Below are 16,771 nucleotides of genomic sequence, written 5' to 3' on the forward strand. Positions count from 1 at the left end.
GCTACCGATGTTTAGGAGCTGAGAGCTTAAAATGGGCCATCGCTGGAAGCCTTTAGTGGGGCGGGTGCTCATGGTTGTGGATTTTCATGTTCTTGGAAACATCGCAACAGAGGCAGGCATCCCTGGGCTGCACGCTGCTGCTAGGAATGTAATTTGGAGTTAAGACTTAATCAGGCCATCGTTTTAGTTAATTGTGCTTTTGTTTTGCACATTTTAGGAACCATCGCTATTGCTGGAACCTGACAGAAACCCTAACAGAAGCCGGTTATTGGACCATCTCCCTGCAGCCTCACTCCCCACTGTGTACCAGGAACCTTGCAGTAAGTACGTGTGCGGGCCCCCGGCCCCAGGGCTGCTGGTGGAGAAGGCGGCCCTGTTTGGTTCTGAGCTCCTGGGGTGTCCAGGGGCCAGATGCCTCTAGAGGAGCCTGGACCCCTCAGCGTGGCTGTGCTGGATGTGCCTTCTCTCCGCGTCTGCACTCTGGCCCCTCAGCATCTGAACACCTGTCCCTCACTTCTAGAAGCCCTGAGAACCATAGTGGGTTTGGGGGGACTCCAGGATGGCCCAGGATGAGCTGCCCTATCTGTCGTGTCCCTGGGGAGGACACCACTTCTGACTTCAGAAGTGGTGTTCACCCCAGGGGGCATGTTCACCCCACCTCACACCCTGTGGGAGATGATGACCAGTCACAGGGAGAGGGGAGGGTCTTCAAAAATGGAGGATTATTATTATTATTTTTAAAAATTAATTAGTTAATTATTTTTGGTTGCATTGGGTCTTCGTTGCTGCGTGTGGGCTTTCTCTAGTTGAGGCGAGCGGGGCCTACTCTTCGTTGCGGTGCGCGGGCTTCTCACTGCGGTGGCTTCTTGTTGCTGAGCACGGGCTGTAGGTGTGCGGGCTTCAGTAGTTGTGGCTCGTGGGCTCCAGTAGTTGTGGCTCACGGGCTTAGTTGCTCCGTGGCATGTGAGATCTTCCCGGACCAGGGTTTGAACCCGTGTCCCCTGCATTGGCAGGCGGGTTCTTAACCACTGCGTCACCAGGGAGACCCTGGAGGATTATTTTTCAATGCTTTGAAAAGAATCCCATGACCCAGCTGCTTCTGGGTTTCAGCTCCAGGGTGTCCCCCTTCTCCTGGACTTTTCTAATTAAGCAGGGACAGAGGGTTCACAGAGGTGGCCTCTGGAGGTGGCCCAAGGGGGGTCACTGGTAAGAAAACAGGGAGCAGCCTGAGCCCCTCATGGCTGGCACCCACGGGCAGGGGCACCCAGGTGGAGGGGCGCTCAGCATGGGACAAGCAGTTCCCGTGCTCCTGGCCACAACGAGGAGAGCTGGCTGAACGAGAAGGGCTTGTGTTCAGTGTTGACCTTGGGCGAAGCCTCCTCCCAAGGCCACGTGGCTAATGAGGGCTCAGTGTGGACTAGAACGTGACCTTGTCTGTTCTGCCATGATTTAGAAACCCAGGAATTGGGCCGTGGAGCTCAGGTTCCCCTTTACAAGCGGTGGAGTGCAGGGTTTGTTCCTTAAAGGGGAGATTTCAGGCATCTGGGTCCGGGGCCGGCAAACTGCGGCCCGAGGACCACTCGGCCCACTCGGCCTATTGTGTGTTCTTGTAAATAAAGCCTTATCGGCGCACAGCTGCTTCTGTTCACTTGCGCCTTCCTCCTCACGGTGGTGGAATTGCGTGGTTGTGACAGAGGCCGCGTGCCTGCAAAGCTGCAAATGTTTACCGTGTGGTCCTGCACAGAGAAGGTGGGCCGTCCCCAGTCCCTGCCAGCTTGTCACTGTCTGGGGCTGGGTGGACCAGGTCCTCGTCGACTGGTTTAGAAATGGTCAGTTCTGACTGTGTGTCCCAAAGCGTTGCTTTACCCTTAAAGCTTATGCTTTCTTACAAGACCGTCAAGTCCCTGAAACTCGGTTATCCTCTCTGTATCCCCATCTGCACGACACATTCTGCGTACGTAGCTCGCCCTGTGCGGTTAACTTTTTAGTAATCCCTCACAAGGATGCTAGTCATCTCCCTCTGTCAACCCATTTTATAGCTGGAGAGACTGAGCACCAGCCCTGAAAGGCGTGAGAATGTTCTGGGCTGGGGGAAGAGTGGGAGGTGGAAATGAGTGAGGCCACGGGCACCTTCCCCAAAAGGCCTCGGGCGTTCGCGGAGATCAGGGTGCTCGTGACAGATGGGACAGGTTGACTGCGGTCTGGCAGGTGCCAAACAGGCTGCCTTGGACTTCAAAAAAATTAAGTTTTATAGAGATGTAATTACATGCCATAATGGTCACACCTCCAAGTATACAATTCAGGGAATTCCCTGGCGGTCCAGTGGTTAGGACACCGCACTTTCACTGCCATGGGCACAGGTTCAATCCCTGGTCAGGGAACTAAGATCTCACAAGCCACACAATGGAGTGGACTAATTAATTAATTAAAATAAAGCATGCAATTTAGTGGTTTTTAGTAGGTTCACAGAGCTGTGCTGCCACCCCACCATCTAACTCCATCTAACTCCAGAACACCGTTATCAACTCCCCAGAACCACTGCACATTCAGCAGGCACTCCCTCTCCCTCCCTCAGGCCCTGACAACCAGGAAGCCACTCTCTGTGTCTGTGCATCGGCCTGTTCTGGACGTTTCCCGTCATTGGAATCACACGCTGTGTGTCCTCCTCCGTCTGGCTTCTCTCACCGAGCATTGTGTTCTCAGGCTCCATCCACGTTGCAGTGAGTGTCAGTGCCTCTCTCCTTTTCATGGCTGAGTGATGTGCCCGTGTGTGGAGGGACCACATTTGGTGTATCTGTCATCCGTAGATGGGCAGTCGTGTTGTCTCCGCTTTTGGGGTTTTATGAATGACGCTGCCGTGAACGTTCAGGTGTCTTGGTGGACGACACCTAGGGGTGGGATGGCTGGGTCAGATGGTGGCTCCATGCTTCGCCTTTCATGCTCCTGGCCCCCGTGGTTGGGTTCCTGTGAGTGTGAAGAAGCCTCTCCCAGCAGGTCCCGCTCCACCCTGTCTCGTTAGGAGCAGGATCTGAGCTGGAGACATGCGGGTTCAGTTCCAAGCAGAATAGCTCCACGCGGGAGGGAGAGTGCAGGCCGCCCCAGGCCGTGGGTGGGCTTCTCACCCAGCCTTCTTCCTGCCCCGAGCCCTCCTGGCTCTTTGCTTTTTCGCTCATTTACTTCATTGTAAGGATTTCTTCCTCCTCAACATATTGCTTGGCCTGTTTTTTCAGGTCTGGTAGCTTTTTCCTGCCTTTTTTTTTGTGTGTGTGAAAAAAGCACCCAGTTTTGCATCTGTGAGCACAGACAGGTGACGTCTCCGGGCTAATAAAAGATGCCCCTGTCATGGGCTGTGGGCGGCCCCGCCGTGGGCACTTCCTCCGGGAGGGTTGTGACAGAGAGAGCTTTTTTCTTTAAAGTTCAAAGGTATACTAAAGATCAAGAGAAGAAGGTGGCCTCAGCGCCGGTTTTTAGGAGGAGAGGCGTGATAAATGTTCCTCGTTTGCCTCCGTCTGTTTTGAGCAAGGCCCCCGACCACGGGGGACAAGTTGCTATTTATTCATTCATTCTCTCTCTGCAGTTTGGGGGGTACCTAGGTGGAAGGATTGGGTGTTGAACCAGGACACTGTCATTTTAGAGTCACGCGAGGTTGTGACTCAGACCACGATATTCACGGGACTTTGCCCCATGTGGCTTCTTGAGGCTTCCGTGGCCAGCGCTGTTGGCCCTGCGGCATCTTCCAAAAGCGTGGCCCTGATCGTCGTGGTCCCCAGGTGTCGCACACTTGCTCTGGGATTAGTGAAGGGGCTCTGGCAGTGTGAGGGGATTGGGCCGAGCCGGGCCCCTGGGGATTCCCAGGGCCTGCCCTTCCCATGCCCAGGCCTCCTGGGGATGGGGCTCCCGGGGGCTCCCCAGGCCATCATGCAACCCAGCTTGTGGTTCACGCCTCCTGGCTCCTCCCCACAGCTCGGCCGAGTGTCTTGGGGGCTGACGAGTTGTGAGCATTGGCACCAACGTGAAGATGCAGGTCAAGGTTGTCTGGGGTGCGAGCGGCCAGAAAGGGCTCCTTCGGCATCACTGGGGCCTCTGGCTGTGCCCATGAGTCAGCTCTGCAGCCAGAGGGTGGCTCCAGGCTCTGTGCTCTGGAGCGCTATGCATGTCTGAGTCGTGGGGAGGACGTGGGGGTCATGTTGCAGCCCACTGGGTATCGCTTGGTCCCCTTCGTCCTCTTCTCGAAACTGTGCTTTTGTCTGAGCGACTAGGCAGATGTGCTTGTCTTTCCAGGACGCATCTCACAGCAGCGGTCCCCTGTGGGAGGGGCATGGTGACTGTTACTTATCTCTTTGTGTGATGGATTTTTCACGTGGCTTTTGAGGCAGAGGGAATAGCGCTCCTTGAGGTGCCCACACCCTAATTGTGGAACCTGTGAAGATGCTCCCTGACATGAGAGGGACTCTGCAGCCTGGATGAAGTTAAAGATCTGGAGATGGGTGCTCACCCTGGATTAGCCAGGCGGTCCAATGTCATCACAGGGGTCCTTCTAAGAGGGAGGCAGGGGAGTCAGAGTCAGAGAAGGGGATGTGGTGATGGAAGCAGTGGTCAGAGAAGAGAGGCAGAGAGAGACCGGAGATGCTGTGAGGATGCAGGAAGGGGCCTCGAGCCAGGGATGCCGCGCCTCTAGAAGCTGGAAAAGGCAGGAAGCCTCCAGAAAGAGCACAGCCCACTTGAGATCCGGAAGGGACTCCTGGCCTCCAGAACTCGGAGATAAAGTTGTGCTGTTTCAGCCACTAGGTTTGTGGAGATTCTTTCGGCAGCAGTAGGGAACCAACGTGCAGGGCTGCTGGCGATTCTTCCTTTGTGCCTTTCGGAGTTGGCGTTGCTCAGATAAATGTTAGCATGGTCCTGGCCTTGTGCGCGGGGCTACCCATCCACTCCCCCCCGTGCCCACACAGCCCCGTCTGGCCAAGCTGCCTTCCTCACATCTCTTGTCCTCACATTTCTCAGTTGGCCCTTCTGACCTTGGCCTCCCGCCTTCCTGGGTCTGGGCTCTCTGCCTGCTTTGTCCCTCTCGTCACTGTGGCTGTTTCAGTCCAGCCAGTTCCATGGGGTAGAGCCAGATCAAGGCTGGCATCCTTGCGTCCTTCGCGGGCTGCTCCTGGAGCCTGTGCTCCACCCCCGGCCCGGGCTCTCCTGCTCCGTGGGGCCAGCACGATGACACCCCCCCCCCCCCAACGCCGATCTGGCTCCACAGGCCAGGGGGCAGGGGGGACAAAGTGTTCTCTGACACTGGGGCTGGCGGGTACGGTGGGGCAGCACTAGTTGCCCCGAGCGCCCCCTGGGCTTCAGGCTCTGTGTGATCAGGGAGCATGCCCAGCTTGCAGGGAACCTGGGGCGTAGGGGGTGCTCCCAGCAGAGAAGGATGAAGTGGAGGACGTTCTACCGCCAAGCTTTTCCCTGTATGAGGGCACCTGATGAGCTGCTCTCGGGACACGGGGATGGAGTGCCAGGCCCACACCCGGGGGCCGGGGACAGGGGCTGGGGGCCTCCCGTGCTGCCTTCACGGTGGGTTTCCTCTTGAGTCTTGGTGGAGGGGTGCTGGCTCCTCCTGGGGCCTGAGCCCGCTCAGGGGCCCCTCAGTCATCGTCTCCTGTTGGGAACTGGGCTGTGGTGGCAGGAACTGGGCTGAGATGGGAGCAGGGCCCGGGGCTGGCTGGGAGTCACGGGAAGGCTTGGGGCTTCACCTGATGGCAGGTGGAGGGGAGGGCCTGGGAGGAAAGAGCTGGGGGAGAGACGCCCCCGGGGCTGGGGCACAGGCCCCGCAGAGAAGAACTGGGGGCACTTTGTGCTCAGAGAGCCCCCGAATCCTTTTCAAAAACAGTGCACCCCTCAGAGTAAAGCTTTTAGTAGGGTGACATTCTTTTCAGAGGACGCACCTTCCTGCATATTGAATACTGTATTCTTGTCAAAACCCCAGAGTTGCAGATTCCAGCCATCCAGTTTCTGGAAAACATCTGCCATTGGACCTCAGAAACCCTTAGTCCCCAGAGCCCCTCAGCCAGGAGGATGTGGCTGCCTGTTGGGGAAATGGCGTCCCTTACCAGTCATCTTATTTCTGAATTCTGGCTCACGGACGGACAGACAGAGTGCACCCGGCTGTGGGAGACCCACGCCTTGGGGTGTCTCTCACCCCCCCCGCCCTGAGGCTCGCAGGCTCAGCGCACCTCGCTCTGTCGGGCTCCTGGCGGGGGGCATCAGCCCAAGGCCGGAGTCCAGATCAGGAGAGCCTTCTGCCCCCGGGAGGAGCAGCTGTCAGGTTGGGGCGGGAACGACCCCCCCAACCTGGTCACCGTGCTGCAGCACAGGTCGGGTGGTAGCCTCCACGGGGGTGGCCAGAGTGTCCCCCATAGCCCAGCCCGTGAGTCCCCCAGTTTGAAGGCCGCTGGGGGAGGTGCCGGTGCAGCAGCCCAGGAGGGCCTCTCTGGGCTGGACTCATTTGTTGGGACCCAGAGAGCGGTGGAGCCCTCCTGTCATCTGTCTCTGGGTGAGGAGGAGCCGTCCAGGACAGCTGGGGAACTGCCCCTCCACGCGTGATCACGCTCATCCGTCCCAGGCAGCGGACTGCGAGGGCTGGGCGAGCGTCAGGCCAGGAAGGCCAAGGCGTGCAGGGTCTCCCCATACACAGAACTTAAGAAAAATCATCGCTTTATTTAGAGGTAATTCACAAAGCAGACAGTTCCATCCATTTAGAATGTGTAAAATTCAGTGGTTGCAGCCTATAGGCATGCCTGCGCTCAGCCTCAGAATCAGGAGTGGGAAGAAAGGGCCGCTCTCTTTCCTGTTAGAGGCTTCAAGGGCTGGGCCGGGGCGGGGGCGGGGACAGGGACCCACCAAGTGTCTCTGGAGGCCGCACTTCCTGTTAGAGAAGGAACCCAGCAGACGCCTCCTCCGTGGCCGGGCTGCGGGGTGTCCTCCGTCTCTCATGGGGTGGGGGCTTGGCTCTGGGGGAGCCCTTCTGCGGGCTGAGGAGTTGAAGGCTCCAGGCGCCCACGCTGCCAGGCAGCCAGAGGTTTTGTTTATTTATTATTATTTTTTTTGGCAAGTGCAGAACTTTCTTCTTTCCTTCTCCCCTACCCTAATCTCTGTTTCTTTTCTGGGGGTAGCAGCTGTATTGAGATAGAATCCACCCGCCAACCAGTTCTCCCACTTACAGCACACGATTTTTTTAGCGAATTCAGAGTCCTGCAGCCTTTACCACAATCAACTTTGGAACATTCCCATCACTCCATAAAGAAACCCAGACCTCTTAGCCTGCGGTGGCCTTCTGTGCCTGGCTTCTCTCGCTGAGCATCGTGTTCTCAGGGTCCATCCATGTTGTAGTGAGTGTCAGTACTTCTCTCCCTTTCATGGCTGAGTGATGTGCCCGTGTGTGGAGGGACCAGTTTGTGTACTGTCATCTGTTGATGGACACTTGGGTTGTTTCCACCTTTTGGCTGTTGGGGATCATGCTGCTGTGAACATTTGTGTACAAGTTTTTGTGCGGACATATGTTTTCATTTCTCTTGGATGTATACCTAGGAGTGGGGTTGCTGGCTTGTGTGGTCAGTTCCATGTTTAACTTTTTGGGGGACTGCCCCATTTTTACGTTCCCACCAGCTGGGAGTCAGGGTTCCAGTTTCTCACCAACACTTGTTGTTATCTGCTTTTTCACTCTAGCCGCCCCAGTTGGGGGAGGTGTGTGTCACTCTAGTTTAGATTTGCATTCCTCTGATGGCTGATCACCTCAAGCATCTTTTCATGTGCTTACTGGCCGTTTGAGTCTCCTCTTTGGAGAAATGTCTATTCAAGTCGTTGGCCCACTTTTTAATTGTGCTGCTTGTCTTTTTACGATGAAGTTGTTAGAACCTCGCATTTTGGGCGTGGCACTGTCTGGTTAAGAGCACATTCCTTTTGTTATTTTTAAAGTATGTGCACGTCTGATTTTTATTTGCCCTCCTTCAAAAAACGTGTCAAGGGTTATGGAGTGTTGGGGTTATAAACCATTTGAATTTTCTTCTTTATATTTACCTACTAAAAACTTTACTGCAACCGGCATGAATAAGACAAAAAAAAAAAAAAAGAAAACTGCACATGATCCACTGCTGAGCTGAATCTGGATGACAGCGGTGGCTGGAGGAGCATATCATGCCAGGTGCCGTGCAGGAAACTCTACCTGCTGTCGTATCACCTGCTTGCTCCCCCTGCCCCCCAGGGAAAAGCGCTCCTGCGGTTATGTTTAATGGGCGAGAGAACTCGTGTGGGCAGGACCCCGGGGCTGCCCTCCGTCTGCCCAGGACAGGCTGGTCTTGGGGGGAGACAGGTGTCCTGCCCCACCTCATTTCCCACCAACAGTGCCTTGTGGGAGGGCAGGCGGCAGCATCCGTGGCAGGGTGGGCCTCTCTCGTGGTGACACAGCTGGCCTTGAGGGGGAGCCTGTGTCCTCCTCCCCTGCTGGGACCGGCCTGGCCAAGAGGAGAGTTGCTGTTGCAGGTGGTCCTGGTGCCCATCACCCACAGCGGGTGGCGATGTGTTGGGAGACTGGCATGGTCGCAGCAGAGCCGGGCTTCCAGGCATGCGCGATGCCCCCTCGTGAACTGTGCAGAGTGGACACACCACCCACATAAAACGTGGAGAACAGGGCCGGGGCTGTTAAGCGCTGATGTGTCCGCCGCTTCCGAATCTGGGCACCATCCGTGGTGGGCTGCGGAGCTGGCCTCTGGCCCTTTGCCCGGCCGTCGGGGGCTTGGGACGAGGAGCTGAGACCCGGGTGATCGTGTTCCGGCTGCAGGCCTCAGAGGACGGGTTTGATGGCCATGCAAGACGGGTGGGCGGCACGGACCCCCTCTGCTGCTCTGTGCGGGCAGGGGTGGTGGGTACAGGGAATCTGGGCGGGTGGGGAGGTGGGGTTGACAGGACTGGGCAGCTCGGGTGGCAGGCGCACGAGGAAGGCTGGCGAGCGATGGCTGTGGCTGGTCATCTGTCCTGTCCCCGCTGTGTCCTGTCCCGGGTCCCTGCCCCGGGAGGCCTCCCTCCCTACGCCCCTGTGCCTCCCTTCACAGCCCTTAGCCCAGCTCAGGTCCACACCCATGTTCCCAGATCATCGGGTCGGGCCTGTCCCCCCGGGGCCTTGAGCTCCCTCAGGACAGCAGAGGCCCTGGGTGAGCCCCGTGTGGCTGGGTCTGGGCTGGAGGGGAGAGGGCCGCTGGCTTCTGGGGGCTCAGGTGGGGAGTCAGGCGCTGGGCCCCGGCTGTGGGGTGGGGAGCGGGGGGGGGGACGGCGTGGTGGTCCATCCCGAGGGCTGGTCAGCCTGGCCGCAGCCTGGGCCCTCTGGTGCCTGCTGGTCCGCAGGGGGGTTTGTGATGACCCTTCCCCTTTATAAACCCGTGTGACCTCGGTGGTTCCCTGTGATCCCCCTCAGAGCTGTTGTCACACGGTCCCGGGCACCCGTGGCCTGCCCTGTGGACCGCAGCTTTGGCTGCCCTGCGAGGAGGAGCGACAGAGGCTCCTGTGCACACAGGGTGGAGGGGCCCAGGGGTCCCAGCCCGGATGCAGTGGTGACCTCGTGTGTGCCAGGACCTCCGGGGTCCCCAGCAGTCCAGCCGTGAGCGTGACCTTCAGAGCGCGGCCTTAGCTGCCTGCCCGCTGCCCTGTGCGCCCAGGCATGGGGTGGTTGAGGTCAGGACCTGGACCTGGTCTGGTATCCGCCTGGGCCTCCAGGTCTGTCCCAGGCAGCTGCCCGCCTCGGCTCCCATTCCCGGGCTCGTGCTGCCCTCTAGCGCCCGCCGGGGGAGCGCCTTTGGGGAGCCAGTGGCTGCGTCTTGGCGACATGGACCCCCCCCCACTCTCTACTTCCTGGACTGGTGGGCTTCCTGCCTTTCTCACTCCCCAGCTCACTTTGGGGTGGGGGGAGGTGGACTTGGTTAATTGTCCTCCAAGTTCTGGGTCTGCGTGCACTTGGGTTCTGACCTCTTTCCAGTCCTGGAGGGAGTCTGGTCTCCTCTTGTCCCAGCAGGGACCCTTCCCTAGAGTCTGTCCCCTAAGCCTCTTCCTCATTGGGGTGGGTCACCAGCCACCCCACTGGGCCCCCCTAACTCTCGTAACTCTTGGGACGGGCGGGGGCCTCTCCAGCCTGCAGCCTTGTCCCCTAGAGGAGCCCGATCCCCACCATGCTCCGTGCCACGCTCTGTGCTGGGTCAGCCAGGCGTGGTTATAGCCCAGGGTGAAACACGGCGGGAAACGAGCCTCTCTGGCCGGACCTCCTGCTCTCCTGGTTCCAGGTCCCGGCCTTGGGCAGCCTGTGGTCACTGGGGCCTGGGTTCGCTGACAGCAGCCGGGCCAGTACTGGAGGGACCCACACACTGTTCCCCTGCTTGTGGCGGCCCCGCCCGAGGAGGGGTTCCCTGCTAGTGAAACACACAGGACCTCACTCACCTTCCCAGCCCCTCCCGTGCTTCTGCCTCTGGATTCCAGCTGTGAGGTCAATGCCAGTGAATCTGGATGAGGCCCTGATAAGAAAAGGTTTTATTTCCGAGGCCCCTTGTTTGAAATGTGTGCTCTGGCCTCCAGCATCGCATGGGCTCTTAGAACGGGCTACCTCTGTTAGTAATTCATTGCAGTCATTTGGTCTTTTGTGCCGGAGAGAGTGATGAAGTGGCCCCCAGGCTCCCCTTGGCCCTGCTCGGCTGCCTGGCCTCTGTCCTTGGGGCCGGGTAGTTTGGGTGCCTCCTGGGGAGAAGGGAACCGGCCCGTGGCAGTGATGGAGGTGCTGACGCTCTCTTGTCTCCCTTGCAGGTGTGGCCGTCTCTCTGCTGCAGCCATGGGGTCCGAGGATCACGGGGCCCAGAACCCAAGTTGTAAAATCATGACGTTTCGCCCAACGATGGAGGAGTTTAAGGACTTCAACAAATATGTGGCCTACATTGAGTCCCAGGGGGCCCACCGGGCGGGCCTGGCCAAGGTGGGTGATGCCCCAGGCCCCCGTGCAGCTCTCCCCGGCCCCTACCCTGTGCCCACCCAGGGGCAAGGGGCCCGAGAGGCACCTGTTACTCTGCTCATTGAGCCCCTCTGACCTAATTTATCCATGAACATATGTTCTTTCCCCAAGCCAGGCACAGTTCTGGGCACCGGGGTCCCCGAGGGCGCTGATCCTGGGTGGGACACAGAGCATCATGGTGGGACCAGCAGCCGTCTCACCCCATCAGGGGGGTCCCAGGGGAGTCGGTGCTGGGGAGGGCTTACTTTTTGCCTTTATATTCCTACTTAAACACATTTTTTTTGAGACTGTAATGCACGTATGAAGCGAGTTCAAGCATTGCGACAGGGTAGGAGGGAGAATGAGTTCCCCCTCCACCCACCCTGACCCCGGCTCCTCTGCCTGGAGCGGCACGGCACTGATTCCTCGTGTCTCTTTTCACGGAGCATCACACGTGGACGTGCATGTGCGTGTGTGCGTGTGTGAACACCGGCAGATAGCATGCCTGCCCACGCCTCTTCTGTGCGGGGAACAGACCTTGGGGACGAGTGCCGAGTTTCTTCATGTGCACGTGAACCTGTGTGTGTGAGGGTCTGCTCACCACATAATCTGGGAGATTTGTCACCTGATTTGGGTTCTTCTAGTTGCTTCCTGTATGACCGGCACTTTATCTAATACCCAGCCCTCTATTATTTAAGCTGGGGTTCGCTAAGCCTTTTCTGCAAAGAGCCAGATAGTAAATATTTTCAGCTTCTTGGGCTGGACTGTCTGTGGCCACCACTCAGCTCTGCGGCCGGGGATGACCCACAACCCCACAAGCATGGCTGTGAGCACATGAAACCTGATTTATAGACACCGAAATGTGCATTTCGTAGAATTTTCACCTGTCCTGAAACAGTCTTCGTTTGTTATTTTCCCTCAACCATTTAAAAATTTTAAAAAAGGAATTCCCTGGTGGTCTAGTGGTGAGGGCTCTGCACTTTCACTGCCGAGGGCCTGGGTTCGATCCCTGGTCGGGGAACTAGGATCCCACAAGCCACATGGGGTGGCCAAAAAATAAATAAGTAAGTAAAATTTTAAAAAGTAAAAAAGAATTTAAAAATTTCTTTTCAAAAAATGAAAAAAAACCCAGAAAGAATGCCAGCATCAGCTCCGTGGCTGGACGGAAGCAGGTGGTGGGTGGTATTGGGCCGCGCGTCACGGTGGTCTGTCCCCAGACGGTGTCTGCAGCGAGGGGACAGGTGTGCTGGCCTTCCTCTGCCCACCTCCCCTGCCGGGTTTGGTTGGCTGTGTGACATCCATGCCTTTAATCTCAGCCGCGCAGATGAGGAGAGAGGTGGGCCTGCAACATCTTACCTCCTCTCCCCTCTCCTTGGTTTTCGTTCTTTGGGCCCCATGACAGCACACACCCAGCAGAGCCTTCTCATCGGGGTCTGTGGCTCTGGAAGCCCCGGGCCTAGGTTCTTGCAGGTTCGGAGCCTCCCTCTGGGCTGGACCGATTGGCTGGGGTCGGTTGTCAGGTGCCCCTTTCCCTCAGGTGCCCCAGCTGGGGGCGGTGCGGGGGACTCAGAGGCCTGGTGCCCGTGGGGCTGGGCGTGGGGGGCCCCCGTTCACCTGGAATGTGTCCTGTCCCTCACCTCGTTCCGCGTTTGCCGGGATGCAGCGCCAGTTCTGTTTTTGGATCCAAGTTGTCCCCTGTGCCAGGAGTCTTGGTAACCTCGTGGAGTGCTCCGCTGGCAGCACCTGCCACTTCCCCCGGCCCCTCTCCTTTCCCTCCTCCTCTGCCATCTCCGGCTTCGGCTTCTGGGCTGTTGCCAGCACCTTCTGTCCCTGGGCTGCTTTGGGTGCAGCCTCGTGTGGCGTCACCGAGTCTCCCCTGCACGTCCTCACCCCGGCTCTGCTCCTTCCCTTTTCTTCTCCTTTGCCGGCTCCTGCCTTTCCTTTGAGCCCCATGCCTCTGCTTTAAAGCCTTTAATTCCCGTGGACCAGTTTTCCACTAACTTACTTGAATCGACGGGAAACCATTCGGACTGGATGTTTTTGTGAGGCGGATGTTTTCAGGGCACATTTTCACTCTGCCCTTTGTTTGTTTTTTTGGCTGTGTTGGGTCTTCGTTGCTGCGTGCGGGCTTTCTCTAGCTGTGGTGAGCGGAGGCTACTCTTCGCTGAGGTGTGCAGGCTTCTCGTTGCGGTGGCTCCTCTTATTGCAGAGCACAGGCATGCGGACTTCAGTAGTTGTGGCACGAGGGCTCAGTAGTTGTGGCGCACGGGCTTAGTTGCTCCGCAGCATGTGGGATCTTCCTGGACCAGGGCTCGAACCCATGTCCCCTGCATTGGCAGGCGGATTCTTAACCACTGCGCCACCAGGGAAGTCCCCCTCTGCCCTTTGTTTGCATGTTCCATTCCACTCTTCTTAAGTGGTATTTTCTTTGCTGTTTTCTCTCTGGCAAGGGCAATTCTCTCTGGAAGGGCACGGTGAGGGCGGGCAGGGGCTGCTGGGAGCAGCTCCCCCGCTGTCGCTGAGAGATCCTGTGGGGACAGTCACGCCGACACACACGCGTGCACCAGCATCCCTGCTCCCGTCAGGCAGGGACGGCGTGTAGGTGCCTCTAGCCCCTTGGGGCCTCCCGGCTACTGCGGGGACAGACGGGTCCAGGGAGGCACGTGCCACGGCCCTCGGTGCCCCCAATTCCTTCCGACGCGGGCCGTCAGCCCTGAGGGCTGCCAGCCTCTTTGGAGAAGGGACACGGTGTCCTGCTGGCCTGAACGAGTTCTGTAGTTGCTGGGGTCCCCCTCACCCTGGTCTCATCAGCCTTGACCGCCCTTCTGTGTGTGTGTGTGTGTGTGTGTGTGTGTGTGTGTGTGTGTGTGTGGTGTTGAGGTTTCTTTTTTCATCAAAGCTACATTTGATAGCCCCCCGACAAAAGCTCTGTCGGGCCTGGGGCAGCTAGGTCGGGGTGGGCACTCAGCAGGCACGGCTGGGCCGGGGCCCGGAGCTGAGGGGGCTCTGGGTACGGGGGCTCCCACCCTGGGGCCATCGGGGTGGTGGGTCACATTCCTCACCCACCCTGAGTGTGCTCTGGGACCAGTGTCCAGCTGGGCTCCTTCCCCCTCAGGCTGCTTGGGAAGGGCTGGGGGAGGGAGGGAGCCAGGAAGGGGCGTGGCTTAGGGTCCTGGGGAGGGGTCAAGGGGCGTCAGTGCTCTCAGTGCCCTGCAGCCAGGCGGTGCCCTGGCTCTTCTTAGCCTCCAGGCCTGCTGCCAGCAGAATGGCTTTGGGTCCAGCTGGTTCTGGGGGGCAGAGGCCGGCCCCTCACTTCCTTCCCTCTAGAAGGGTCTCCCACACCTGCCCCAGCTGCCCGCCAAGCTGGCCACCTCCCTGGTGTCACGCCGCTCCCTTGGGTGTGTGGCCTCTCGGTCCTCCTGGCCTTGGCTGAGTCTTGCCCCCTAGCAGCTTCGAGTCAGGGTCCGTCCAGGGCCACACAGTGGGGATGCTCATGGGCCTTTAGGGGACATCCTTCAGGTATCCTCTGCTTGGAGAGCCTCCTTTCAAATCCTGCTCTGCGGAGACTTGAGGGTGTTAGGCCGTGGGATTTTTCCAGAAGCTTCGGGTTCCAGACCAGTGGCCTTCTGTTCGTGCGCCTTTCCAGAACCCGCTTAGCATGTGCCTGGGAAAGTGCAGTTCACACGTGTGAGCCAGGTGTCGGGAGCATCTGCCGGCTCCTCCCCAGTGTCCAGATGTCACACAGCAGAGCCCGAGGGGACAGGACTGAGCCCGAGGCTCTCCCCTGAGAGCGGAGGGCTGAGGAGTGGTCCATTCATCCCGCAGCCTGGTTAGGGAGGCGTTTCTCCAACACACTTGGGGCGGGGGAGCCGGTCCAGGGTCACTGCGCTTTCCCCAGGAGGAAACTCAGGCTTTTCTGCACGAGGAGGCATCAGCCACGTAGTTAAAGAGCAGCTCGGGGTCCCGGATCCCTCAGCCCACAACCCGTTTCCCTGCAAGAACATCCCGTATCCTGGAGGCATGGGCCCTCTTCTCCTTTTCTTTTCTTTTTTTTTTTAAATATTCATTTATTTGGTTGCGCCGGGTCTTAGTTGCAGCAGGTGGGCTCCTTAGTTGTGGCTTGCGAACTCTTAGTTGCAGCATGCGTGTGGGATCTTAGTTCCATGATCAGGGACTGAACCCAGGTCCCCTGCATTGGGAGCGTGGAGTCTTAACCGCTGTGCCACCAGGGAAGTCCCCCTCTCTCCTTTTTATTTTTTGCATTTCTAGCCTTGAGTGTTTTAGTTCATCACCTGACTCCTCAGATTTCTCACTGGGAATCTAACAAAACGGTCGACGGGCAGGCTGAGCCCAGCACCCTGTTGTCACGCCAGGCGCCTGTGGCATTGTGACTGAACAGCTGTGTCTTCTGGGAGGGGGCTCGTCCCCATCTAACTCTAAATGAGGGTCCTGCTGGCACTGCTGACATGAGGGCTAGGTCATTCTCTGGGGGGCCGTCCTGGGTGCTGTGGGGTGTGGAGCAGCCTCCCTGCCCCCACCTCCGCGATGCCAGGAGCTCCCCCAGTCCTGACAACCACAGACGTCCCCAGACATGGCCCAGTGTTCCCCGTGGGGCGGGACTGCCCGGGTGAGGAGCGCTGACTTTCTCATCGTCGCTGCTGTCGTTGTTACTGATTTATGTGGGTGGACACCCCCATGCGTGCTAGTCGTGGGTGGGCAGCACCCTTTTTAGCAGGAACTGGAGAGTCAGTGTTTTCGTCGCCAAGCAAAACATTTCTTTGCACCCATGTGACAGCGGGATCCTGGGGATGGTGAGTGGACTTAGCCGCTCCCGAGCTGTCGGCCAGCTCGGGCCTCAGCGCCGTGTGCTTCCCTGGTGGCCCTGAGCTGGGAGAGGGTTCGGCTCCCCCAGGGTGCGTGGCTGATGCACCAAAAATGGGTTGGTTTAGTTCCTTTTCCCAGAGCTGTTGGGTGGGTGGCCCACTGGACGCCCTGGAAGGAGGTTCGGGGCTTGCAAACACCCACCTGGGCCCGTGGGGCTTGCACAGAGGTCACCCCCGACTGGTGGAGAGGAAACGTGGAGGGGGAGGTCCATCCCCATCCGTGGCACCCTCCTGGGGTGGGGTGGGTGGGCCGGGTTGCCGCCACCTGCTGGGGGAGGGGTGTGGTGGCGCCTGCTGTGGTGGGGGCTGCAGTGTGACCTTCTCAGGCCTCCTCCCACTTGGAATTGTCACCCCCCACTGCCCGCCCCCCACCTCCTGCCTCTGGGCGGCTCACCCAGCCCCGCTTTACCCTTATTACTGTCCTACAATTTCCTTTTCTCGCTGGGATTTATCACCTGCGCCCTCCAGTCAGGGCTCAGGCCCTCGCCTGAGTCCTTTGTGTCCCCATGTCTCCCCACCACCTAGAGCTGCGATCGCCCCCAGTAGGTGTCACTGGAGCGAGGGCGCTGGAATGAGTGTGCACTGCGGCACCAGGGTCTCTGCTCTGGGGCCTCATCTGCGCGGAGTCCCGAGCCGGGCACGTGGTGGCCAGAGGGCGCGGTAGCAGAGCCCCTGGGACACAGTGAGTGCATCCCAGGCCGAGGGGCGCACACAGCCCAGCCTGCCCACATCTGCTCACTCTGTGATCGCGCACGTCCTCTGGGGCTGCTCCCACTTCTCCAGGCCCTGGCCCCGTGCAGAGGCAGGCACAGCCCCCTACCCTGCCGGGTGGTGCCCAGATAGGCCTGGCCCCGGGTCTCCTGGGAGCTCGGTGACACGGACA

The 16,771-nt window shown here is 58.8% G+C and overlaps 1 protein-coding gene across 6 annotated transcripts in view; it reads left to right on the forward strand.

Annotated features, from left to right (window-relative positions):
• KDM4B (lysine demethylase 4B) overlaps window positions 1-16,771 on the forward strand; it is a 134,805-nt gene that overhangs the window by 29,576 nt on the left and 88,458 nt on the right. For all 6 annotated transcript variants that reach the window (XM_060007515.1, XM_060007520.1, XM_060007516.1 and 3 more), the window contains exons 2-3: window positions 218-320; window positions 10,825-10,990. In XM_060007515.1, coding sequence (XP_059863498.1) covers window positions 10,850-10,990 — 141 coding nt within the window. In that variant the 5' untranslated portion in view covers window positions 218-320; window positions 10,825-10,849. The remainder of the gene's footprint in view (window positions 1-217; window positions 321-10,824; window positions 10,991-16,771) is intronic.

The sequence above is a fragment of the Delphinus delphis genome, chromosome 3 (genome assembly GCF_949987515.2).
Source record: "Delphinus delphis chromosome 3, mDelDel1.2, whole genome shotgun sequence".
Lineage (NCBI taxonomy): Eukaryota > Metazoa > Chordata > Mammalia > Artiodactyla > Delphinidae > Delphinus > Delphinus delphis.